The 25,721-nt window shown below is 48.8% G+C and overlaps 1 protein-coding gene across 1 annotated transcript in view; it reads left to right on the top strand.

Annotated features, from left to right (window-relative positions):
• KDSR (3-ketodihydrosphingosine reductase) overlaps positions 1–25,721 on the top strand; it is a 28,440-nt gene that overhangs the window by 1,380 nt on the left and 1,339 nt on the right. The window contains exons 2-9 of the mRNA XM_006892730.1: positions 6,021–6,110; positions 8,854–8,910; positions 12,603–12,668; positions 12,847–12,942; positions 15,507–15,698; positions 18,795–18,878; positions 20,949–21,032; positions 25,391–25,492. Coding sequence (XP_006892792.1) covers positions 6,021–6,110; positions 8,854–8,910; positions 12,603–12,668; positions 12,847–12,942; positions 15,507–15,698; positions 18,795–18,878; positions 20,949–21,032; positions 25,391–25,492 — 771 coding nt within the window. The remainder of the gene's footprint in view (positions 1–6,020; positions 6,111–8,853; positions 8,911–12,602; positions 12,669–12,846; positions 12,943–15,506; positions 15,699–18,794; positions 18,879–20,948; positions 21,033–25,390; positions 25,493–25,721) is intronic.

Genomic DNA, 25,721 nt, shown 5'->3' with positions numbered 1-25,721 from the left:
ATCAGCCTGTAGCTCACAGGTAAATTATTACTACCGTGTCTGCTGAGATACAGACGGAGGATTTTAAACACACTACCACCCCCATGTGGAATCAAGCCCAGCTGGTCAGAGTAAATCTGCTCCGTACAGTTCCGAGGCTGGCATCTTTACAAAAGCCAACCGACACATCTTCCTCCCATGTACCAACTGTTGCACATTAACCGGAGCTCCTTGCGTTAATCGTAACTCTTTGCTCTGGAGTCAGAAGCGACTCACAGCTGACCGTCCAGCAGGATTTTGGAGGCTGTGGGTTGCATGAGAGCAGATGGCCCGTCTTTCTCTCAGGAGACACTGGTGGATTCCAGCTGCCAACAAGGCAGGGCCCCGGGGTTAGCAGTGTGGTTTCCCTGCAGACCTGTCATCAGAGCTCCTTATGTTGTTGTTGTTGTTGGGTACCATCCAGTCAGAAGCTACCCACAACTGACCCTCCAGTGGGTTCACAGAGATGTTAAATCTCATGAGAAGAGATTACCCATTTTTGTCTCACGAAGCAACTGGTGGATTTGAACCACAAGCCTTTGAGTTGATAGTGCAACTTCTTACTGTTAAATCACCAGCACTCCCTTTTTGTCTTCATGTGTCCCTCTAAAGAATGTACAGATCCTGTGGGCGCAAGGCTGCTGACTGAAGGTTTGAACTCACGCCATGGCTCCATGAAAGACAGGCTTGGAGATTAGCTTCTGTAAAGGTGACAGCCAAGCAAAGTCCACAACACACGGGTCACCTTGTGTCAGAAACCTTCCTGGCAGCAGCTCATAGCACTGAGTAAGAGGGACTGGGCCGCAAGGTGCCACCACCTGAAGGTTTGTTTGGACCTGGCAGTGTGGCTGCAGAAAGAGGGGCAGGTACTGAGAGCAGCTGCCTGCAAAGCCACGGCTGCCTGGCCCCACTCCACACTGGTGCTGCCTCGCTAATTACAGCTGTAAAGTGTGCAGCACGTCTTGGGTGGTGCACACTTAACTCCACGTTGGTGCTGTCACCCTAATTACAGCCGTAACGTGTGCAGCACGTCTTGGGTGGCACACACTTATTTAATTTACATCAGCTGGCATCTTAAAAGCTGGCACAGGCTAAGAGGAGAATTGGGGAATCAGGTCCCCCTTTTTTTAATGGGTGCCTGAGAGCAGATCTCCCTGCAGTAAAACACCTCTTCTGCTGCCCTTACTATGAAGTATATGGTGTGGTTTGAAGAGCCCTTGTGGTATGAAGTATATGGTGTGGTTTGAAGAGCCCTGGTGGTACAGTGGGTTAAGAGTGTGCTGCTAACCCAGATGTCAGTGATTCAAATCTCCCAGCTGCTCCTGGGAAGAACGATGTGACAATCTGTTACCACACAGTCTACAGCCTTGAAAACCCTGTTGGGCAGTTCTGCCCTGCCTCTAGGATCGCTGACGGGATAACAATGATTTTGGTGTGGGGTTTGACATGAGTAGCGATGTAGAAACATTTTGACACTATTTACCATGAAAGGTCCAGAAGGAATCATAAAGGACACGAGGGAGTTGTCTAGTGTATCCGTCAGGGCTCCGTGGAACAGTCGTCAGGCCCACAGCGTGCATTTACCTTTTTCTCAGCCACTGAGAGAATCCCTTCCATTTCCCATGGCTGGCAGAGTAACGCCGCCCGAGAGGATTGGAGTATACCTGAGTTTCCCTCCAAGAATGAGCTGGCTCAGCTGGAAGTCAGGATGCAGAAGCTGAAGTCTGTGCTCCCTTCCCATTGTCAGCGCTGGACCTGGGCCTCTGCTCACGACAGACAGGTGGTTTCACGGAGCTGCTTAACCTATATACCACGTGGAACTAGGACGGCAGCCACAGAGGCGGGCCTGGTTTAGGGAGTGCAACAAAATGCTGCAAAAATGGAAAATGTGGCAACCCTGCTTTCACCAAGACTGTCAGCATCGTTTCTCCAACAGCTTGTGCCCCCACCTGCCTCCAAGTCACGCTTGGTCATCCTCACATTATTTCAAACATTTCCAACATGCTTCTGCATACTTACTAGATAACAGTGAAGTGTGAGTGCAACTGGGAAACAACACACGGACATGTGTACTCTCTTTATTGCAATTATTTGCTGGATCGCAGTGTCTGCACAATAACTCTTACAGGCCTGGGACCACTTCCTAAACAACATGCCTCTGGAAGCTCTAAGAACTTTGATAAATGTCGATAGTTGTAGAGGGGCTTCAGGCCTTTTGTTCATAGGGTCCCTATGAGCCGTGCTTGACTCGAAGGCAATCAACACCACCACTACCACCATCTTACATAATCACACAGTTCCCACTTCCCTCGCCTCTTTTGAGTGAGAAAGACTTTCCCTCCAAGGTGTTTGGGGGTTGTATTTTTCAGAGACTTTGTACCTTAGGCCAGTCTGAATCCAGACAGCGGCTTATGCAGTCTGGTGGTGGACGGGTGTGACAAAACTTGGACTTGGTCCTTGTCCTTAAGGAACTTCTAATCTGATAAGGGAGCTAAGACTTAAATAATTGTGTGGGTAGAAGGTCAGAACAGAGCAAGAAAACACTGAATGGTTCAAAATTGGGAAGGGTATATGCCAGTTATGTGCCCTATCTGCATACCTTTTCAACCTATATGCAGAATAAATTATCCGGGAGGCTGGGCTCTATGAGGACAAATGAGGCATCAGGATTGGAGGTAGACTGCTACTTGCTGAAACCGAGGAGGATCTGAGTGCTTACTGCAGAAGGTCAAGAACTGCAGCATTAAATATGGATTGAAACTCAACATCAAGAAAGCAAAGATTTTCACCACTGGGTCAGTTGGCAGCATTATGATAGATGATGAAGAGATTGAAATTGTTGATAGTTTCAGTTTGCTTGGCTACACAATCAACACCCAGTAGGCAGGAAATTAAAAGATGAATTGCGTTGAGAAAGTCTGCTGCAAGGGACCTCTCCAAAGTGCTGAAGAGCAATGATGTCTGTCTGGAGACTGAGGTGTGCCTGATCCAGGTCATAGTCTTTGCATTTACTTGCTGTGCATCAGAAATGACTAAGACAATGACTAGGAATGATGGAAGGAGAATTCATGCCTTCGAACTGTGGTGCTGGAGCATAATACTGAATATACCATGAACCGCTAGGAGAACAAACAGGTTTGTCCTAGAGAGAGAGTTCAGGCTGCCCTTTGGGGGCAAGGATTCTGAAGCTTCGTCTGACATACTTTGGACACTTTGCAAGGAGAGATCAGTCCTTGGAGAGGGACAGTGCAGGAGAGGCAGACCCTTGATGAGGTGGATTGATTCAGTGACTGGGGTATTGGGGGTAGGTGTGTCAGTCAGTAAGATTCTCACAGGATATAGCAGAGTTCAGGGTTGTTGTGCTCAGGGTTGCTATGATTCGCAGGCAACTGGATGGCACATAACAACAATAACAACAGGTAGAAGGTGATAGATAAAGGACAGGAAGAGGTGCCGGAATCCAGGAAGCCATCATGGAGGAGGGGCATTTGAATAGGACTCTGAAAGATTTGAGAATGCAGGTGAGTGGGGGAGGTGGGGTAGAGGGAAGCTTAACAGCAGGAGAAGCATCATCCAGAAGGAACTTTGGGGCCTCTGATGGTATTGTCTCTAGGAAGTAGCACTGCCAACCCAAAGGGCAGTGGCCCTCTGGAGTTCACACCCACCAGAGACTCCCCAGAAGAAAGATGGGCAGGCTTCTGTGCGATTTACAGCCTCAGAAAACCCGCTAGGGGTCAGCTCTGCATTAGTTCTTATCTGTAGCAGGGAGACGGAAAGAGCTACCTGTTGTGTAACTAGAATATCTGGTGAACAAGAATAAACAAAAAGAATGCAAGAGATAATCCAAACTGGTACCAGAGATTTCCCCCAGGTGCACCAGCTGGCTTAAGTGACAAGATCTGTTTTCCTGGTAACCCTCTGTAGTTAACAGGTTGGTGTCCACCAAAATGATTGCTTCAGAGCTGGGGACTTGAAGCTAATGAGAGGTAGGGGTGCCTAGGAGAAAGATTCATCCGTGTGGGGCATTAATGCTGACCTGAGGCTGGGCTGCGGTCCAGCACGGTCACTGCCGCATTATTTGCATTTAGCAGTAAACTTCCAGAAATTCCAGAAGTGGGTGATGATCTCTGTTTGGATATAACTAATGCACTGTGAGCTCTGGTGGTGCAGTCTGTAGGGCATTGCTCTGCTAACCCAAAGTCCGAGTAATGTCCTGGGCAGTTTACAGCCTCTCAAACGCAGTGGAAGGGATTAATGATTTGGCTCGGACTAGACGGCAGTGAGTCTGAGATTTTACTATAAAATGTAGGAGTTCTGACAGCGTAGTCCTTTGGGAGTTTCACTGCAGATCCAGGGGCTGTGCCTCTCTGTCATTCAGAGCCACCAGGGGTTCCTTGAGAGAAAGATGGGCAGTCTCCTCTGGTGTGATTTAACCTTGAGAAGTCAGTTATGGATCAGTTCTGATTTGACAGCAGTCAATTTAAGTATGTTTTGTTTTATTATTTATTAGAATGTCCTGACGCCTTGTTGTTTTCCACATAATACATTGTGCAATTTTTTTTAAAGGAGGACACAGTTCCATATGATAGAACATTTATATCGAGGCACGAACAAGAAAGATACTGTTCCATATGTTTTAAGCTCAGTATTTCCTATTTCCCATGTGCCAGGCACTGTGCTCAGTGTGTAGAATGTCCAGGACAAAATGAAACCCACTGTGTTTCGTGGCGTCCCTCCATCAGATGTCCAGAGCTGGAGAAGATTGCCTGTCATCCCCCTGCAGAGGGTGGATTGGAACAGCTGACATTTTGGCTTAACAGCCTGACGTGAAACGTAAATGTGATAGGTAAGGACTTTAAACGCAACTCATTGCTATCAGGTTGAACCTGATTCACAGCCAACCTTCTTGCAGGTTTTCAGAGGCTGTAAATCACCCGTCTTATCTTTCTCCCGTGAGGCAACTGGTTAATTCGAACCACTTGTCTTTGGGCTTGCAGCGCAGCTCCTTACCCACTCTCGGCCACCGGAGCCGGCTGTCAGTAGGGAGCCTGTGGGGTGGTGATAGGAGAGTGGCTGTGAATGGAACAACTGTCTGAATAAATGGGATAATAAATGAGTAAATGACTGGATAAGCCAACATCATAGAGAAGAAAAGGATGCAGTGCTGACGGGAACAAAGGGCTGGCCTGCCTGTGCTCGGATGGAGTCGGCGCTGATGTCAGAGCCGAGACTCGATGGCAGCAGCTGGATGAAAGAGGGGGTGTGTACCCCACAAAGGGCCTGTGGGTGGAGGAAGCAGGCGCTGACAAGTGGCCAGCAAGATGAGCTACACATGGTGTGATAGGAAGACCACTGGGAAGTAAAATGCTCTCCTAAGCTTTCATGCGATTATATGTTCTAGACTAAGTGGCCATTTAGATATACTCAGTGAACCTTCTGACCACTTGGACAGCTATCCTTGCATACGTGGTGGAGGTGGTTGCTATGTGCCATCGAGTCGCCTGTGACTCATCCTGTGACTCATAGCGACCCTATGAATGAAAGTCCTGGACATTTCCTGTATAACTTTTGTCCTTTCTCCAGGTTCATAGGGTTTCCACAGGCAAGCTGTTGTGGAAGTGGATGCCACTCCTGCTTCAAAGCTACTTCTGTCCTATAGGGTAACTGTAAAGGTGGGGGAGTGAATCTGACAGATAGTAACAAAGTGTGTTAAATCTGACACATAGTAACAGTGTGTTGAGTGTGTTTTAGAGCTCGTTTTAAAACCATCAAGGTCTCTCCCTCTGAGTTGATTCGGCTCCAGGCTCGCCTGTGGGTTGGCGAGTAGATGGCTGACTTCTCAGGGGTTGCTGCACTGTCGTCTTTATGGCCGCAGCTTGTCAGGCCTTCGCTTCCACTGCACCGCTTGCAGGTTTGAATGGCATCCAAGTAGAGAACACTGCGTCATGTGTTATCTGCACGGGGAGTGTCTTGGGTGCTGAGGTTTCTGATCCTCTTCCCAGGTGACGGGAGGCTCCAGTGGCATCGGGAAGTGCATCGCTATCGAGTGTTTCAAACAGGGAGCGTTCATCACGCTGGTTGCACGCAACGAGGTAAGGCTGACTGAGAGCTGACACCTGGACTAGAAACTGGTCGAAGAGGCATTTCTGAGGGGCCTCTGTTCTCTCCCTGCGGGAAACAACTCAACGCCCCAGTCTGTGACTCCTGACCATGGCTCCTGTGCTCAGGGCAAGGGTTTCATAGTTGAAGTCCATGCAGCTTGCCCTGGGTTCATTCAGGTCCCTACAGTGTAGACATGTGGTCCCAGGTTCTGAGTTCATCCACTCCTCTCTGTGTCCATCCATCCTTCAGTGGCGTTTGTAGGTGCGTCCTCAGTTCGTATTTAGTTATTGTGAGGACATAGAACTCTGGTGACATAGTGTGTTATGTGTCAGCTTGCTAACTTAAAGGTCAGGAGTTCGAATCCACCCGGTGCTCCTTAGGAGAAAGATGACCATCTCCTCTCATAAAGGTTAATGGTGTCAGAAACCCAGAGGAGTGCAGCTGTCAGCTGGTATTGACTCTGTAGCTCTGTGTGTGTGTGTGTGTGTGTGTGTGTGTGTGTGTGTGTGTTCTTTTGTTTATATAGTGGAAGGAAAGGAGGCCTGCTGTGCTAAGTCTTGCGCTGTTAACCTAAAGGTCGGCAGTTCAAACCCACCAGCTTCCCCAGGAAGAAGGATGAAGCTGTTCATACCTGTAAATGTTTATGGCCTTGGACACCCTCGAGGGCAGTTTTGCTCTGTCTGTGGGTCGCTGTGAGTTAGAACTGACTCAGTGCAAAGTTGAGGGCAAAGTTGCACAATCCTGAAGAACAGGGTTCAGGTTGGCTGTTCATAGGGTCGCTGTGAGTCTGTACTCGACTTGACGGCACCTAACATTGACCACAAAGGCAAGTAGAAGCTGTGGTTAAGGTGGGATGACCTGGATTAGGGAGTGTCGTTGACATCAGAGACAGAGAGACCATGACATGTGGTCTGTGCTGACTGTTCACTTGTGCAGTGGCTGGGGCAGTGATGGGCAGAGAGGGCAAGGACAGAGGGATCCAGGACCTGGGACATGTGGGTGTCTTTGACTTAAGACACAGTACAGGTTGCAAGTGAAATCCAAGCACCACAGGGGATCTCTTTTCCCAGGAAGTTCAGCAAAAGGAGGATGGTTTTCTGGGTCAGGTGAGAGCGGGTTTCTGGTTCTGTTGATATTCTCACTGCTGCTGTAGATTCCCAGAGCCACACCACTCTTCCCACGAGCACACCGTTATCACGTGCCATCACGTGAGCTGTTCCAGAGGGAGCATTGTCGCGCCTGCCAGTCCACTCCGTGGCCCTCGTGCTGAGCCAGCGGAGACCTGTCCATCCTGGGGGACCTGCTGGCCGTTGAAATGCCAGGGGCATAACTTCCAGTGTGACAGAGACATGTGAGCCCCCACAGTACTCTGGCAGATGAGTAGTGACTTGGCATCTCCCAGGTGCTCGGAGAAAATATTTGGTAACTGAATCAATGAAAGGAATGGTGAGGGAGACAAGGGAGACGTTATCTGCTTCAAAGGAGGACAGTGGAGGGTAGTCCCTCAGGCTCGGGATGGACTCCTGGACAGGACCAGTAGGCATGGCAGCGGCGCGAGGTGGGGACGGTGCTGACATAGTGACAGAGTTAAACATGCATGGTCATAACTTCTTTAGAAAATGGTGTTAGGTAACATTTATTCTCTTGTCTTTTTCTTAATACCTTTACTTTTCTAGCAGTGAGTTTTCTTTGATGTTTAAACCCGTTACATGAATTTAAACCGCTTTACATGAACGAAGAGTGTTCCTTAGAGCAAGAATGGTGAAAGATCACCTTGTACAGGCTGAGCGTGTTGTCAGGGGCAGTCATCGTGCTGGACAGGTGCAGGGCTGGAGAAGCAGGAAGACCTTAACGAGTCTTGACCAGTGGCTCACCATGGGCTCGGGCAGGCTGGTCGTGAGGAAGGTGCAGGGTAGGGCAAGATATCGATGTGTTGTTCAGAGGATGCTGTGAGTCAGAGTGGACTGGACCACATCTCACAGCATGAATGAAAACCCAAGTTTAATCTGATGGCATTTTGTGAGGTTTCAGTGACACTGATATTTGGCACCCCAAAAACAAAACCCCAGTGCTGCTAGGTTGATCTTGACTTGGGGGGGACCTTACAGGTCAGAGTGGAGGTGCCTCGCTGGGTTATGAGGCCGTAATCTTTATGGACATAGACGCCCACGTGTCTTTCTTCCAACCATCAACGTTCAGCAGCAGGGTGCTTAAACCACCGCATCACCGGGGCTCCTTATTATTCGCTATAAAAGAGATGAAAAGGAAGCAGGGCCCCATTGTTCAGATGTCTGGGGGTGTATGTGGTCAGCACCAGGCAGCCTAACTCCCAGTCGTCACACGGGGTCATCTCCCCCATGCCCTTTATGACCTCTTCCGCCTTCGGGAGGAAGGACATGCCCCTGACTTCGCACCCTCCTTCTCATTATCCCCTCTCCATCCTGAATTAATCCCCTGTTGACTCCAAAGGGCCCAATGTACATGAGTTTTGGGGGGAGACTGCTGAGTCCACTTCACTGTCCCCTCCATTCCTAGGTTTACATGCTTTCCTCTCCATTTGTGGACTGGTCCAGCCTATGCCACGCAGAGTGACCTCTAGAATGGAGCAAATACTCGGGCAAAGTGTCCTCTAGAATGGAGCAGATACTCGGGCAAAGGCTTGCTTTTCCTCTCCTTTGATAGAGCAGATAGACACACAAGCAGTCCCAGGACTAATGGTTTTCTCACTTTCAGGAGAAGCTGCTGCAGGCCAAGAAAGAAATCGAAAAGCACTCGATTAACGACAAGCAGGTGAGACACTGTCCTGTACTGGTCACCCCTCAGTTTGCAGGAAAAGGGGAACACTTTGAGCTGTAACGAGTTTGAGGAAAATGTCTAGGGTTCTCCTCAGTAACGGGCATGATGGGAAGACTGCTTCTGAGGAGGGGGGAGTATTTGAATTGTCTGGAAACTGGGGGTGTTAACAGGCGCACAGGTGTGTAGACTCAGCACATACAGACCATCAGGTAACAGGATGTTCTACAGGGAAATTGTACTCCAGTTACTTAAATAGACTATGAAAATAAAATGGATGTGTGTGTACTAAACTACAGTGCCTTTCTGTGCGCACACGCACACAGACACACACCCGCCCCCAATAAACCAGAACGAGCTCCGGTTGAGTAAATTCTTGCTCCGAACAGCCCCCTCTCTGGTTTTATCGCCCAAGGCAATTGCCTCTTTTTTCCTCTTGGAGCAGCTGGCAGATTTGAACCACCAACCTTTCAGTTATCAGCCTGTAACACATAATACAGTGTGCCAACAGAATTCCTCTGTTTGTGTATGTTATGTGTGTGTGTGCATCCATCAATGTAAAGTGTAGGAAATCAGCCACATATCACCATCCAGCTTGAGAAAGAAGGTCTTTGAGGGCTGGGCAACCCCCAGGACCCCCTCAGCCTCACCCTTCGCCCTGCTCTCTGTGTGACTTCAGCCTGCTGTCTGTGGGCCTGGGTTTGCTCCCCCTCCCCCTTTGGGCACAGGGACCTCCCTCTGCAGTGCTGGGCCTCACACGGCATCCTTCCTGTGAGCTTGATGACGTCATTCTTACATCATGACGGTTTATTGAGATATCGTTCATATACCTTACAACAGAGGGTAGATAAGATTTAAAGTGTACAATTCATTGGCTTTTATTGCATTCACCGAGCTGTGCAAACATCATCCCGGTCGTCTCTGGAACGTTTCCCGTCACCCCAGCGAGAAGTTTCATACCCTGGTCAGTGACCTCCGTTCCTTCCCGCCCACTCCAGGCCCAGGCAGTTGCCAGTCTGCCGCATCTGGAGACTGTTGCAGCATCCTGGATTCTCTTGCAGCTCCATGTCTTTATTCGGTATTACTGTCAGAATTCATCGATCTTGCTACATGCGTGTTCACTTACATGTACCTGTTAGTCTGTATGCCTACACTGTGGTTGCTCTGGCAACCCAAAGGCACATGGTTTGAATCCAGCAGCTGCACCATGGAGAAAGATGGACAGCCTCTGGAAGGCCATCTATCAGTCGGTTCCAGTTCACCAGTAAACAACAACAATATAGGAGTGAGTGTATTAATACATACACATAGACCGTCTGGCTGGCTGTCTAGCCTATCTGTCTGTCTGTCTGTCTGTCTATCTATCTATCTATCTATCTATCTATCTATCTATCTATCTATCATATATAGGTAGCTAGGTCTATTAACACGTTGCCGTAAATAGACGACCGTGCTTAGAAACATTTAGCTGTCGTTTGCGGCAAAATGTTAATCAAGTCAGTTCCAACCCACAGTGACCTGTAGGACAGAGAAGCACTGCCTCAGGGTTTCAAAGACTAATCTTTACACAGACAGGCTGCCTCATCCTCCCGCTCAGGGTGCCTGGTGCCTTTAAACCACCTTCTCTTCAGTAAGTAACTGAACATTCAAGCCACACGTATCTTTATGGTCCATTGTTCACCGTTAAGGGATACTCTTCCTTGGCCCACTCTGAGGCTAGGTGCCATTGTTTTCACAGGCTGCGTGGTTCTCCATCATGACTCCATACTTAGACCTTGAGCATTGGTTGGGTATGTGTGGGGAGGGCCCCACGCCTCTGCTGAGGAAACATTTTTCTAGAGAAGCTGTGAGTTGCTGCTTAGTTCTGGAGTCAGGAGTCTGTGATTGAATCACATTGGTCTTGGAGCCAGGTTAGCTCCTCGAGGTCAATACTGACTGCTGGCCTTGAAGTTGGATGTCCCATGGCAACTTCTGGCCTGGAAGTTGAAGTCCGTGGCCCACTGGAGCCTGGCTCAGCCACTGAGCATGGATGTGCCTCGGAGGACTTTGGGATTAAGTATTGTTTACTTAAGCTCGTGCTTGATTGATATTATACCCTAGCAGGTCAGACACAGCCATGATCCTGCTTAAGGTAAGGTGGGTGGGTGGTTTCTTTAAAGGCTTAGTAGGTAGAACGAAATTTAAAGTCTCTTGGAATCTAGACATTCTGGAACCTCTGAGTCTGAATGAATCCTCTCCAGAACGAGTGAGACCTTCCAAAAATATTCCCTGGAGTCTTCTTAAACCCAGACAGTGATTTAGCTTGACTGGTGAAAACCTCCCTTGAGCATTATACTCCCACCTGGTCTGTCCCTTTGAGATCTCGATTTGACAGCAGCAACCCGAATGGTTGGAGAACCTGAGGATAGTGAGTTTATAGGGGAAGCAACGTGGGAAGTGAGGCTGAGGTCTGCACAGTCTGAGGACTCTGATCACCTCCACCGAATTACAACTTAGAGATTATTGAGTTGGTGCATTTTTTGGCAACACATACTCTGAACAGCAACGAAAAGAAATTACATTCAAGAAAAAAGACTCCAAGCCACCCTCCCTCCCTTCTTCCAACTTTACTCGTGCCCTGGGGAATCCTTTTACTATTTACCATGTAAGTGAAAAACTTGACCTCATGTTCATAATTAAATGACCATATGAGTGAATGAAAACAATTTTTTTTAGATTTTATTTTAATAATTTTAATGAACATTTACAGAGATTTTGGATTTCCATTCATTCATTGTTGCACTTTTCTCCCTGCCCAGCCTTCCCCCCCCCCCCCCCCCCCCCAGTTCGCTCCTCTCTTTGAAAAGTAAAAGAAAAACTCCATCCCTGGTACACAATCCCCCTGCACCCCTCCCACCACCCCAAGTACACTCCACTATGCAATCTTAATTGTGGACTCTTGTAATAACCAAAATACCCTAGAATGAAAACGATTTTAAATAAACCATTTTACTTTAAAAAATTATGTTTATTGTTCTTTTTTAACATCCTTACTGAGATAATATTCAGATGTCGTATTCTGTTCTCCTTTCAAACATGTAATTTGATGGCTTTTGGGCCGGACATACACTGGAGGAGACCTGGCAGTGCCATGGTTAAGTGCTCGGTTACTAACCTAAAGGTCAGTGGTTTGAGCCTACGATCTGCTCCTTGGAAGTTGTATGGCAATCTGCCTTCCTACGGGTAGCAGCTCCCGAAACCTTACGGAGCAGTTCATCAAGCCCTGCAAGTAGCATGGGTCCGACTGACTCCGTGGCAGAGGGCTTGGCTCCTTTGGGTTGGCTTTGGGTATACACTTGTGCAACAACCCTGTAGTCGAAAGACACACATTTTCATGATGCTGAATTCCCCATGGCCACCTGCAGTCCATCCTTCCCGCCACTCCTGGCTGCTGGTAAACCTCTGACCTGCTTTCTGTGACTGCAACTTGGTGGCATTTCAAGAGGAGGATTTTTCTATCAAAACCTACTTTTGAGAATCTTTACTGTGCAGATTGCCAAGGAAATGAAGCATTAGCAATGACACAGTCAGCAGCTTTCCATCACAAACGCTATGGTCTGACTTGAGCTTGCGCCTGTTGGCAAGAGCTGCCTTTATCTCACAAGAATCGTTTGAGAGACCGTGACCATTTTCCTTTCTTTAATTAACAGGTGGTGCTTTGCATTTCTGTCGATGTTTCTCAAGACTACAGCCAAGTAGAGAATGTGATCAAACAAGTAAGAAGCTGGTTGGAGTTCATTCACATGCACTTTGACGGGTTCCAGCCTTCGTCCTGGGGACTTGCGGCTGAATCCTCCGTATTCTTGTCACAATTGTTCCTATTTTCCTTGATTTTTCTACTAAGTGTTTTTTCTCTTCTCTGTCTTGCTGTTGGCGTGGACATAACCTCTTCAGGCTCAGGAGAAACTGGGTCCGGTGGACATGCTCGTGAACTGTGCAGGGAAGGCGATTTCAGGGAAATTTGAAGAGCTGGAAGTTAGTAGTTTTGAAGTAAGTAAAAATGTGTGCTCACTTAGCCCATATTGGAAGGTAGAATAAGATGGAAACAGATGCAGTGCATTTAGATGTTGATGGAAGCGTCGGACGACTGCAGGAAGACTGGACAAGGCTGCTCTTGGGACCTTGGCTAGCTAACCATTAGCAAGTCTCTGGGCCTCAGTTCCTTCCTCTGTGAAATGAGAACGAAGCCTCTAATCTCAGGGAGATGGCTGTGATAATGCCCTAAGGAAATATATACAGAGGAGTATTTTGTAAGAGAGGTTGGGTTTTCATGTGAAGTGGCAGTACTCTGAGTCCTAGTGGCCAGTCCCTGGAGAAGGACATCGTGTTTGGAAAAGCAGAGGGTCAGAGATACAGAGGAGGACATGAAGGATAGACACAGTCACGGCCACAGTGTTCTTCAGTGCGGTGACGATGAGGACACTTTCGTCCTGATGGGGTCACTAGGAGATGACCAGCTCAGGCCTCTACCCCCACCACCATCAGTATGAGACAATGGGAAGTTCAAGGCAAATTCTCTAAGGTTCTCAAACATGAAAACAAATATTATGGATGTTCATATTTTTTAGGCAGCTTTGCCTCTGAATCTCTCCGGTTATAAATCACGTTAGCCCTAAAGAAAGGGGCATTTGGTTTGAAATCGTTGCCGTGTGAGCCGTTTTCAGTAGCCTGTCCACCCACAGTCTCTCTCAGTGCTCTGCTGAGCCCTCATGCGTCCCTGGGTTTCGCATTCTGTGTTCTCTCCCAGCGCTGCTGTAGCCAAGTGCCGCAAGCTGGGTGCCTCCTAAGACCAGCGATGAGTTCTCACTGTTCTGGAGGCTTCGAGTCCAAGTCCAGGCAGCGGAGAAATGGCCCACACCACCCACCCAGCTTCTGGTGCTTTGACAGTCTGTGGTGCTAACTTCTAGATAGATCTTCCATGGCCATCAGTCCTCTGTCTCTCTGTCCCTGTGTCTTCTCTTTCAATGGACAGCAGTCCTACAGGGTTAGGACCCCACGTCCTCTCGTGTTAACCTACTTGATAAACATCTTCGGAGAATGCTGACCTTGAACCACTGTGCCCTGGACTCCTGACACAGTTGTAGTGAATGAGTGCCTGCTGTAAAGGCGGCCTCGGGGAGACAGAGGTCATGGGGCTCTGTGGGAAGGTGGTTTCCCTCTGGGTCTGATGAACACGTTGTATCTGAGCCAGGGCTTGGTGTAGGTGTCTGACCTGAAGCAGGAGTCACAGGACCAGGGTGTGATGCCAGCAGGCGCAGCAGGGCGAGGGTGGGAAACAGGTGGGAGGAGGCAAGAGCTGGAGGGTGGAGCAAGGAAGTGTGCGAAGCACTGAGTGCCCTGTGTGAAACACAAAGTGCCCTGTGTGGCCGATTTAGGAGAAACTCCTTTTGATGTCAATGTTCGGTCTCCGTTTACACTGCACTTTCTTCCTTTCACCCTTTGCCTTTTCCTTTTTTAAAAAATCCCAATTACTCCCCATCGCCCCTGCCCTACCTGCCAGCATCTTTTTCACACTTGGATCTCCCTGACTGTTGGTCCCTGAAGCCAAGTGCAGTGGACAAAAGGTGGACTCTGGCATCAGACTGGTCAAGTTTCACGTCTCAGATCTAAGGTCACATCTCTGACCACTCCCCAGCTGTGTGGTCTTGGGCAGTTCACAGCCTCAGCTTCCCTCTCTGTGAAATGGATCTGCAGATCACCAGCTGTGAGAGTTACTAATGGATCTGTGCATAGCATTTAGCCCGGGGTGATATTTGATCAGCCTTCGTCTCCATCCGCTGTTAGCTCTCCCACCCACACACTCCAGTGTGTCACGCATTTGCTGGGACCTGGGATGTGGCAATGGGCAGGAAAATAAGGTCTGCTGACTCCGTCATCACGCGCCCTCCTCCCTGTGCAGGTGACCTAGGGACCTTGTACAGCCAGTTCCAGCCACTGTAGTAAGGTGGAAACTGCTGTGTACTCTTGTGAACTTTGGATTCCAGTGAACAAAAAGCAGTTTTTATGCTACAGTGTGAGCTGTTCAGTGTGCCAGAGTGTTAGGAAGAAGTTCAAGATGCTGTGAGGTTAGATTTCTTTATTGACACTTAAGTGGTCACCAGCTGTTGTGAAAATGGCTTTGATAATCTTGCTTGACGCTGGGTTGCCACAGTCAACCAGTTTGTGAAAGCACAGTGAATCAAGGCTGCCTGGTTCAGGTCTCTGTGACATCTGTCTGTCTGCCTGTCTGTTTCTTCTCCCATGAGGACCCCAGTCCCTGATGTTAGGTGTACTTCTGTATGATCTCAGCTCGGTCCTCCACCAATTCCACCTGTAAAGACACAGTCACGTTCTGAGGCTCAGTAGCTACGGATTGGAGGATGGGGGTGGGTGGCATTAATCAGCCCACTGCATGAGCGTTGGCTTCGTGGGATGTGCCCAGTGCGGGCTCCTGTTGCCGGCAGCATGGGAGGCGCTGATGGTGCGCCGCGTTTGGAGAGGTGTCCATTGTCCATTCACTCAACGCATCCCCCGCAGCCAGGCCCCGCTCACTGCCGTTCCCTTTGTCCCCACAGAGGCTCATGAGCGTCAACTACCTGGGCAGCGTGTACGCCAGCCGCGCGGTCATCACCACCATGAAGGAGCGGCGCGTGGGCAGGATCGTCTTTGTGTCCTCCCAGGCTGGACAGCTCGGCTTGTTTGGCTTCACGGCCTACTCCTCGTCCAAGTTCGCCTTGAGAGGACTGGCCGAAGCGCTGCAGATGGAGGTGACCTTCTCTTTGTTTCTCTCTGTGTTCCTCTCAGTTCAGCCATGTTTAGACACACTTCAGTCAAGTATCTGATGGTGAAAATGAACCACATGGGAGGAGGTGGCCCGTCTTTCTTCCTTGGAACAGCTTGTGGATTCGAACCACCTGCCTTAGGGATATCAGCACATCTCCTTATCCACTGGACCACAGAGCTCCTTTGGTTTCTACAATGTGCCAGGATTATGTGAGCGAGACCATAGGCTGTTTGTCCTGGTGCGAAATGCTTTACACAGCTTCATCCTTGTCAAAAATTGTTCTCAGAGTTTCACTGCCCATTGTGACCGAGTAGCCTGTTGTCTTTGTCCTTTTTCCACTCACCTGTTAGTGGACATTAGCTTGTTCCCAAGTTTGGCCATTGGGACTAGTTGGGCAGAGAGTAAATATTTTCACTTCTGAGGGATGGATGGTATCTTGCAGCTACCCAGATCTGCTGCACTAGCATGAAAACAGCCCCAGTTAACGTGTAAGCCAACAAGTGTGTCTATGTATAAATAAAACTTTATTTAAAAAAACAGGCTGCAGGCCAGATTTGCCTATTGGGCCGTAGTTTGCCATCCCTTGATTTAGAAGATCTTAGAAGTGACATTGGAGCTTGGCAGCTCCACACTTCCTCAGTGTTGTAAGGGCACTGCAGTGCCATCAGCTCTGTCAGCGATGAGGTTCACAGTGACACAGTGGTCACTTAGGAAGTGATGGCCTGTGTGCTCTCACATCAAAGGAACCAGTCTCCAACTGCCATTGTCTTCAGTTTATTTAACACTCTTTATAGAGATCCTCAGAGTGGGTCCAGCCAGCTGGGCAAGGACAGCTGGGGAAATTGCAGACAGGCATGCCAGTATTTCTTTTGCAATTCTCACTTTGGAAACCCCCTTTGATAATAACCACTTGGTGTTTAGAATTGTGTGTGAACTGCGCAGAGCGGATTTCCTGGGCCGCACGGTTGTCTTTGGGATAAGAAAATCTTCTCTAAGGGATAGCAGCTGTGTGCTGTCCTAGGAGAAAGACCACCCGGGCTGGGTTGAGCTCAGCAGCACCGCTTTGTGATGGAAGTCTTGGCAGAGGGAATGTAACTCACGTAGCTTTCGGTAAATCCCTGACCAGCGTTTCAGGAGACTGTCCACTCCGTGAGGGCAGGGAATCCCCTGCTTTGTTCCCGTCAGTTCTTTGCGCTGAGCGTGGTGGCTGCACAGTCATCATTCTGTGTCGTGCACTGGACGGATGGGTAGGCTGAGGTGGTGGAGAATGTAGGCATCAGAGGTGGGCACCATGGGCCAGGAGAGTCTGGGCCTGAGATTTGTAGAGAGGTCGCCAGCACCTGGGGAGGGACTGACCAGCTGACCTCTGGTGTTCTCCGGCCCAAGTGACCTGGTGGCCTCCCCATTAAAGACCCACTGCCCACCAGTCAGTTCTAATTCATGGTGACCCTCCCTCAGGGTTTAGGGCTCTCTGTCTTTACAGGAGGAGACTGCCCATCTGTCTCCCAGAGAGTAGCCGGTGGATTCAGTTCGCCTAGCTTTTAGTTACTAGCCTGACTTGTTACCTTAAACACCTCTTAGATCTAACCTCATAGAAGAACTGTTCTGAACAGAAAGAACCACAGCCATGCATTTGAAAATGTACTGCTGTGAGATGCAGTTTTTATATTTGTCCAGGTGTCCCAGCCTTTATTTAGGGGTGCAAAGGCCAAAAGAAGGAGCCCTGGGAGTGCAGTGATTGAGGGTTTGATGACTAACTGAAAGGTCGACTGTTCTGATCCCCGGCAGCTCCGTGGGAGGACGATGAGGTGGTGTGTCGGCTTCTGTAAAGATTGACAGCCAGGAAGCGCTGGGGGGCAGCCCTGCGGTGTCCCGTGGGGTCACTGTGAGTCAAAGTCACCTGAGCAGCAGTGACTCGCCGGTTTGGGGGCAGATAAGCCATGGGAACCAGCCTTAACCAAGCAGCCAGCTGATTGTCAGATCGCCTGTGCTGACACCCGGCACTTTTGGGTGGCTTCCTCTGGTCAACACACAGCAAGGCCGCAGGAGGTCTCAGCAGCGCGTGGCAGTGGGCGTGTTTATCAGCTGTGTGGTCTGGGCCCCCACTGTCCATGGGCTCAACCCTGGAGCGATGTGCCCTGTCCGTTTTGTGGAGTGGCTTTATATACGAGCACACTGGGGGACTCAGGACTGGAGCCAGCGGAGATGGAGCCCCACAGCCTCAGCCGTAGCCGGACACTGGCCAGCGTGTCCTGCACACAGGCCCTCTAAGCCCCACAGCCCATTCTACAAATTGAAGAGCTGGGCTTTCTGGGGACACTGGGCCACAAGTCATAAGATAAGGGAGAAATGGAGCTACCGCCCTCCACTGGGGCCCACTCCTAGTGAGCCCTTAGGACAGAAAAGAACAGCTCCCGGGGTCTCCCGAGCTCCAGAACGTTCCAGCGTGGTAAATCTTAATGAAGACAGTCTGGTGCATCTCTCTCCAGCAGAGCAGCTCATGGTCTTGAACTGCTGTCCTTTCAGTTAGCAGTGAGCATGTTGAGTTCTTCACCGTCAGGGCCTGTGTACAGGATTTAGATCTCAGAATGATCATTTGTCCCCCTACTGACCACCCTCTATAGGTCACAACCCACCTTCCTGCCTCTGCCGTGTGCCCGCTGTCCCCTTGTTCTCTCGGGGACAGAGGGAGCCAGCAGCAAAGAGGGAACACAGTGGAGAGGCAGCCGGGTGGGCGGTCAGCACTGCGGCTGTCCAGGTCCCAGGCTCGGGCATGTGTGGACTGACTGGTGGGCATAGTGGATGAGCAAGTGAGCTGAGTGCATGGCCCGCTACAGGGGGGCAGTGGAGAACCAGGGAGCAGGGCAGAGGTGCTGCCAGTAGGGCCCGGGTGTCCCCAGGTGGGACCAGGCGCACGCTTCTGGTGGGTTTCCCCTGACTGGTCTCACCTCTGGGTGAGGGGTCTTCCCAGTTGGAAGGGGCTTCTCACCTGGCAGGTCATGGTCCTATTGAAGAACGTGAGCCCTGATGTTTGGGAGAATCCTTCAATGACTGAAAGTGCACGTGTTCATAAATGCAGGTGAAGCCATATAACGTGTACGTGACCGTGGCCTACCCACCCGACACAGACACCCCTGGGCTGGTGGAGGAGAACAAGACGAAGGTAAGCCTTCCTGTGTGCCCTGTCCAGCGGGATGTCCGAGTGCTGTCACCCCAACTCCACTTCCTGCCTCATCACTACAGTCCACATCATCGCCACCTGTGTGATCACAGCCTGTGAGCAGTGCTGCAGAGCGTCTGCCGAGCTTCTCCAGGGACCCCCAGCCCCGTCCCCTTAAACACAGGGTGCATCTTTATCAAAGTACCCAGGCAGCCGAGTTCCACTTTGTAGATGGATACGAACCTCACAGTGGAACCAGGCGCCGTGCTGGGCATCATTCCCTGGGGCTCAAGGATGGACGTTCTCAGCGTAACATTTAAAGGGAACTAATCATTCAGTCAGAACAGCACATCATTATCAATTTAGAGACCCGTTCAGTTTGCAACCTTACACTCAATATTTCAAACTCTAAACTTGTCCTTCTGAACCTCATTGTTTTCCATCTTCCTGCCTCGCACGCCTTCCCCCTCCCCGCCGTGTCCCACACGGGAATCCTCCTCTCACACCCACGTGTGGTTGAGCTGCAAACCATCAGCCCTGCCCTCAGGACACATCCGGCACCAGCCTTGTTTTTAATCACTCTCCCTCCCATTCCAGTCATAGTAGACTACGTGTGGTGAGCCCGCTTCTGCTCTTAGTCCCATGAGCTGTGATCCTCCCATGTAACCGTGATCCAAGTAAAGTGTTAGTCAGGTCTCCACGCTCCTCTCTGACCCCTTGAAGCATTGTTCAGCCCAACTCTACAGGAATGGAGATGTCCCAACGTGACAGGCATTTTGTGGTGAGGAAACACTTGAAATGCAGTTGATGGGACTGAGAAATGGGCTGTTGAATTGTACTTTCTCTTAATTAGTTGAAAGTTGAAGTGTATGTCACTAGAAGCTGCAGATTGGAGAGTAACCATCCGAAACGTGGCTCTGTGTGTCACTCCTTTGATTTTACAGCCGTGCTCTCACTCCTTGACCTTTGGTAACTGAGTTATGTGACTCAGCATAAAACTCTCTAGATTCCTCCACGTTATGCAGTTTCTTGAATCTTTTATCATTCTTTGTAGTTGTGGACCATCAAATCCAATCTGACTCATAGTTGACCCTCCAGTGGATTTTCAGAGGCTATAAATCTTGCAGGAGGATAGTTTCCACTTTTCTTCCACAGACCAGCTGGTGGATTTGAACAGCCTGCCTTTGGATTGCCAGTCAAACTCCTCACCCACTAGGCCATCATTCTTCAATGTTACTTTGTGTCTGCTCCTTTCTGTGAACACACCCCAGCGTCTTTACCCATTCGTCCATTCATGGGAATGTGTGTTGTCTCCATCTCTTTGCTCTTGTGAATAAACCTGCAGTAAACAGCCAAGTGAGCACATTAACCATTTGCACCAACCTGGGACTCTCACAGAACCAAGTTAAGGGACCGGTTAACACTTCAGAAGCAGCTTCCTCTCTGCAGGCTTGGAAGCACTTTGGGGCAGTTCTGCTTTATCCTTACCTTGAGCTGGAACCAACTTAGTAACAGTGGACTACATTTTGGTTTGCGCTTAACCTGGTCAATACCTATTTGAATCCAGGTGGACCTTAGGGTAAAACCTAAGAACCTACTTAATGGCAGAAAACCACGTGTCAACAAATTGGAGGAGAGGTGGTGACACACTAGTCTGTGACGCAGCAGCTGACTGATAACCCAGAGATCAGAAGTTTGAACCTCTCTGGGGAGCTCTGGTGGCCTACTGGCAAGAAGCTGCACTGCAATCCCAGAGGAACACAGTTCGAATCCACCAGATGCTGTGCCGGAGAAGGAGGCGCAATATCCTCCTGTACCAGTCAGATCTGATTTGACGGTACACGCACACAAAAATAATAATAAAGGGGAAAAAAAAAAGAAGTTTGAACCTCTCAGCCACTCCTGAGGAGGAAAATGAGTTGTTCTGCTTCTGAGTTACAACATTGAAAACCTTACGGGCATTTCCGCTTTGTGGACGACTGGAGGGTTCCACTGGACCGAGAGTGATGGATGTTTATGTAACAGCAGTAGTGGTGTTGATGTCGACATTTTTCTTTTTCTTTCTACTTTCAGCCTTTAGAGACCCAGCTTATTTCAGAGACCACATCCCTCTGCAGACCAGAGCAGGTGGCCAAACAGATCGTCAGAGACGCCATAGTAAGTCCAAGCCGTCTTCACTTCCTTCATTAAAAAGCCTTAATAATTATGGTAATTTTCTGACAGGTTCATTTTAGCCAATAGTGGCACACTCTAATTGATTAAATGTTGGTGACTAGACATCTGAAGACTAGTAACATTTTTTTTTTCTAGTAACATATTTTGTATTTTAACTTGAGAATCATTTTAGCTGTGTAACCTACCTGGGAATTCAGGTTTTGTGTTTTGCTTGCTTTTAATTGAAGTGTTTCTGTGACATGTAAATACTCCATACCAGGTTACCTCTTTCTTTATTTCCTGCAGAGCTTTCAGCCATTAGATGATCCCAACTCCTCAGTTCAGAAGTAGATGACCAGGCCTTTCTTCCAAGGCACTTCTGGGCAGGGTCAAACTGCCAGCCTTAGGATCAAGACATGTACCATGTGCGCTTGTTTTCAGTCAGAATAAGCAGGAATCGCCAAGTCCTGCCCAGCTCAACTCGACCATCTTCTTAGACCTCCTAACGCCAGGATCAAGTTTCCCGTCCACGTTATTCCGGTGGGCGTTCAGGAGGACTTTCTGTTCCCCTTCCAGGTGCCCAGTCCCATCTCCCAGTGGTCATTGAAAGTACAGCCAGGCCAGCGGGCATGTCAGCATAGCCACCTACAGGTTTTCTGGGCTCCCAAGTTTGCTTTGAATCAAAATGATGTTGTCAAACTAGGTGTTCTTATCTTTATTTTTGGTGTTTTTTTTTTTAGTTGTGTTTGGGTGTCCTTATTTAGAAAAGCATGTTTTTTGACACGCAGAGATACTTGCATTCGTGCGACAGTTCCGTACTTCTCAGACTCACACTGCTGTCAGGCGAACCGATGCGCCACTTGACAGCCTCATTGGGACGTCACTGTTGTCACCTTGGGCTTCACTAAGTCAAATTAAAAAAAACTACAGACCCTGTTGGAGAAGCCGCAGACTCCAGTGCAGAAGCCGCAGACCCCGCTGAGACAGTGCTGCCCTCAAGCTGATTCTGACTCCTCGTGTGAGAACAGACCTGTGTGCACAGGGTTTTCGAATGGCTGCCTTATAGAAGTGGGTCACCAGGTCGTTCTGCTGAGAAGCTTCCGGGCGAGCCCCAACCTCCACCCTTTTGATTGCCAGCTGAGCACGTTCAACGTGTTATCAGGACTCACTGAGTCCAAGTTTGAGACTTTTTTTGTCTCAGGACTGCATTATATTTTTTTAAAAATTATCGAACCCAGAGACCCTTTATTTAGATGGACTATACTAATAAGATTGTTCTCCAGATTTCTTGGCACAACTTGGTGAGCACATCCAGGGCAGCATCTATTAGCTGAAATATCTCAGTTGGGATACCATCTATTCCTGGGGTCTTATTTTTTGCTATTTCCTTCAAAGCAGCTTGAACTTCTTCCTTCATCACCATAGGCTCTTGCTCATATGTTGTTTCATGAAATTCTTCTGTGTCTGCCAATTCCTTCTGATACAGTGACTCCATATATTCTTTCCATCTTCTTTTAATACTTCCTGGATCATTTAATATTCTATCCAAAGCATCCTTGATTATAACAGCTCAAGGTTTGAATTTGTTCTTCAGTTCCCTGAGCTTAAGAAATGCTGAGCGAGTTCAGCCCTTTTGATTTTCTGACTCCAACTCCTTGCACATTTCATTATATTTTGCTTTGTCATCCCGTGCTGCTTTTTGAAATCTTTTATTCAACTCTTTAGTATCTTGAATTCTTCTTTGTACTTTGGCTTCTCCGCGCTCCAGTGCAATATTCAGAGTCTCTTCTGACATCCATTTTGGTCTTCTCTTCCTCTTTGATCTTTGCAATGACCATTTGCACTCTTTTTGGAGACACCCTTGATATCCTCCCACAGCTCATCTGGTCTTCGCTCATTGGTGTTCAAGGCCTCAAACCTGTTCCTGAGATGGTTCTGAAATTCAGGTGGGATAGACTCAAAGTCATATTTTGGTTCCCGTGTGCTCCATGGACTGCTAGGAAAACAAACAGATTCATCCTGGAAAGGGTTAAACTGGGCTGCTCCTTGGAGACAAGGATTCTGGGGCGTCGTCTGACATACTTTGGACATGTTGTAAGGAGGGACCGTCCTTGGAGAGAGACATCATTCTTGGTAGAGTGGAGGGACAGCGCAGGAGGGGAAGACCCTCTATGAGGTGGATTGATTCAGTGACTGGGGTAATCGGGATGGGTGTTTCAGAGGCAGTGCGATTGGCACAGGACAGAGCAGAGTTTAGGGCTATTGTACATAGGGTCGCTGAGTCACAAATGACTCGACGGCACATAACAACAACAAACATACTAATATGGTGTCACAGGAGAAAGATGGGGATTCATGTCACATGTGGTTTACAGCCTCTGAAAACTCACCAGAAGGTCAGCTATGAGTCAGTTCTGACTCAACCGTCCATAACACCACCAGCACCATGATAATGAACCCAGAGTCTTGTGGATAGGGAGTTAAGCTGCCAACCCAAAGGCAGGCAGTTTGAATCCACTTGCTCCGATGTAGGAAAAAGATGGGTAGTTTCTTCCTGTGCAGTTTATAGCCTCTGAAAACCTGCTGGAGGCTGAGCTATGAGCCAATTTCAATTCAGTAGCAAGGAGTTGGTGTCTAGTACATTGGAAAACTGTAATTTTAAAATTATATGTGAATTTATTCAAAGAATAATAAGCTCCTTATGTTTTTGTATTGCACTATGAAAATAGTGTTCATATTAAAAAATACTGATTTCTCGAAGCAATTGTATGGAGGAGGTGGCATTGCTTTACACTTTGACCGTTCTCTCCTGTCCACACTGCTGAAACACAGCTGGGTTCCCTCTGCTGATGCTCCACTCCGTCTCTTGTAATGTGTGGATTTAAGGGCATGACAAAAATCTGACGCGACAGGGATGTGTAGTTAGAAGAACCTAGGGCAATACCAGCCCACAGCGACCTTCCGTCCGGTTTCTCAGGCTGCAGTCCGTACATGATGAGATAGCCCATCTATCTGCCTCAGAGCAGTTGGTGAGTTTGAACTGCCAGACTTTGAGTTAGCAGCTCAGCACACTGTTTACGAGGCCACCATGGCATCTTACATACTTGGGGGGAAACTCTTAACACGTACTCTCCTCAAGTGAGAATCAACTTACAGCTGACCCTCCGGTGGGTTTTCCAAGGTTGTAAATTAACTTGAAGGAGGTTGCACTTCCTTCTCCTGCAGAGCTGCGGGTGGATTCGAGCTGCTGGAGAGGTGTGACCTTCGTGTTAGCAGCGCCGCTCCCTACGGACCCACCATCAGAGTTCCTTAAACTTGGCAAAGGGAGGATTGTTTCCCAAGGGTATTCATTTTGATGTAGTGCAAAACGCAACAAATGGAGTGGGAAATCCTGGGAATGAACGTCGTCTTCTCCCTCATTTTCGAATCCATCAGCCTGTCCTGCACTCTGATTGGATATTTACCTGATTTTGTGACAATATGTATCATTTGGAAAATATGTGTTCACTAGTTAGGGGGGAAGAAAAAGTCACATTCCTGAACGTTACCACTGAGCCTGTCACATGAGTACTTGCTGGGCAGCTGGAAAACTCAGGGTGGGAATTGCGAGTTTTCATGAGTTTTGATTGTGGCGCGGAAGCTCTGATTTGATCATTGACCACAGATGCCATCAGCTGCCTGCCTTGAAGTGACAGGGAAGGATTATTCATTTTCTACAGAATGTCTGCAGATTCCTGGGTACGAGTGTTGGTGGCACATCCATACACAGTCCTTTCATGCAAGATGGAACCCCAGGAGGTGACCACCACGGTCAACCCGCGCCCACATCAGCTGCCCGGGTGCCATGTTCAGAGTCACTTGCCCCTCAGAACAGCCCTCGGCCAAGTGTCCTGCATACACGTGCTTGTCATTTGGTCCCACGGAGCCTTGGCCTCAAGGGCTGAGCTCCGAATGAATGGTGGCTTTTATTGTCTCAACAAAGGTGCTGGAAGCAGTGCTGACATTTGTATTGTTTGGAGGCTTTTCCACTTTGGTTTGGCTTGTGTGTTTGTGTGTTGCGGCATGGGTGTTATGCTGAGCACGAGGGCCGCTGCTTGTTGGCCATCAGTGTGGACAGTGCTGCTGTGAAGAAGGCAGTGAGGGGCTTGGACAAATGGCTTTATCTCCACAGACCCCTGAAAGGTCTCGGTTCATGTTTCCAGGAAGGACTGCCGGTGTGCCCACTCTGGCTGGTCTACCAGGACCTCCTGTCCCACCAGGAGTGAGCGGGCTCACGTTGCGGCTTCTGCCCTGTCGGGCCCTTTCCCTTCTCTGTCACTAATATCACTACAGTGCCCTCTTTCCTCTTGGTTCTCTTCCAGCAAGGAAATTTTAACAGCACCATTGGCGCGGATGGGTACATGCTCTCGTCCCTGACCTGTGGGATGGCCCCCGTCACCTCCATCACTGAAGGCCTCCAGCAGGTAAATTCTTCCTAAACAGACAGGCTGACGGGTAGACAGACAAACAACACTGTCTCTCATTAAGCTCCAATGAGCAAAGACTTAGCAATTTTATGTGAGGTTGCAAAGAATTTAAATTTGAGGGTAAACTTTTTTTATCTTTCTCTTACCAAGATAAAGAAATAGAAAATGAGTGAAAGACAGAACTGAGAGACTTTAGATGGGGAAGAAGTTTTATATGTTGGGTATT

Source organism: Elephantulus edwardii, unplaced genomic scaffold (assembly GCF_000299155.1).
Source record: "Elephantulus edwardii isolate Elephantulus edwardi_28Jun2011 unplaced genomic scaffold, EleEdw1.0 scaffold00118, whole genome shotgun sequence".
In the NCBI taxonomy this organism is placed as follows: Eukaryota; Metazoa; Chordata; class Mammalia; order Macroscelidea; family Macroscelididae; genus Elephantulus; species Elephantulus edwardii.
Note: the sequence above shows the minus strand (reverse complement) of the source record. Positions and strands in the feature narration are given on the sequence as shown.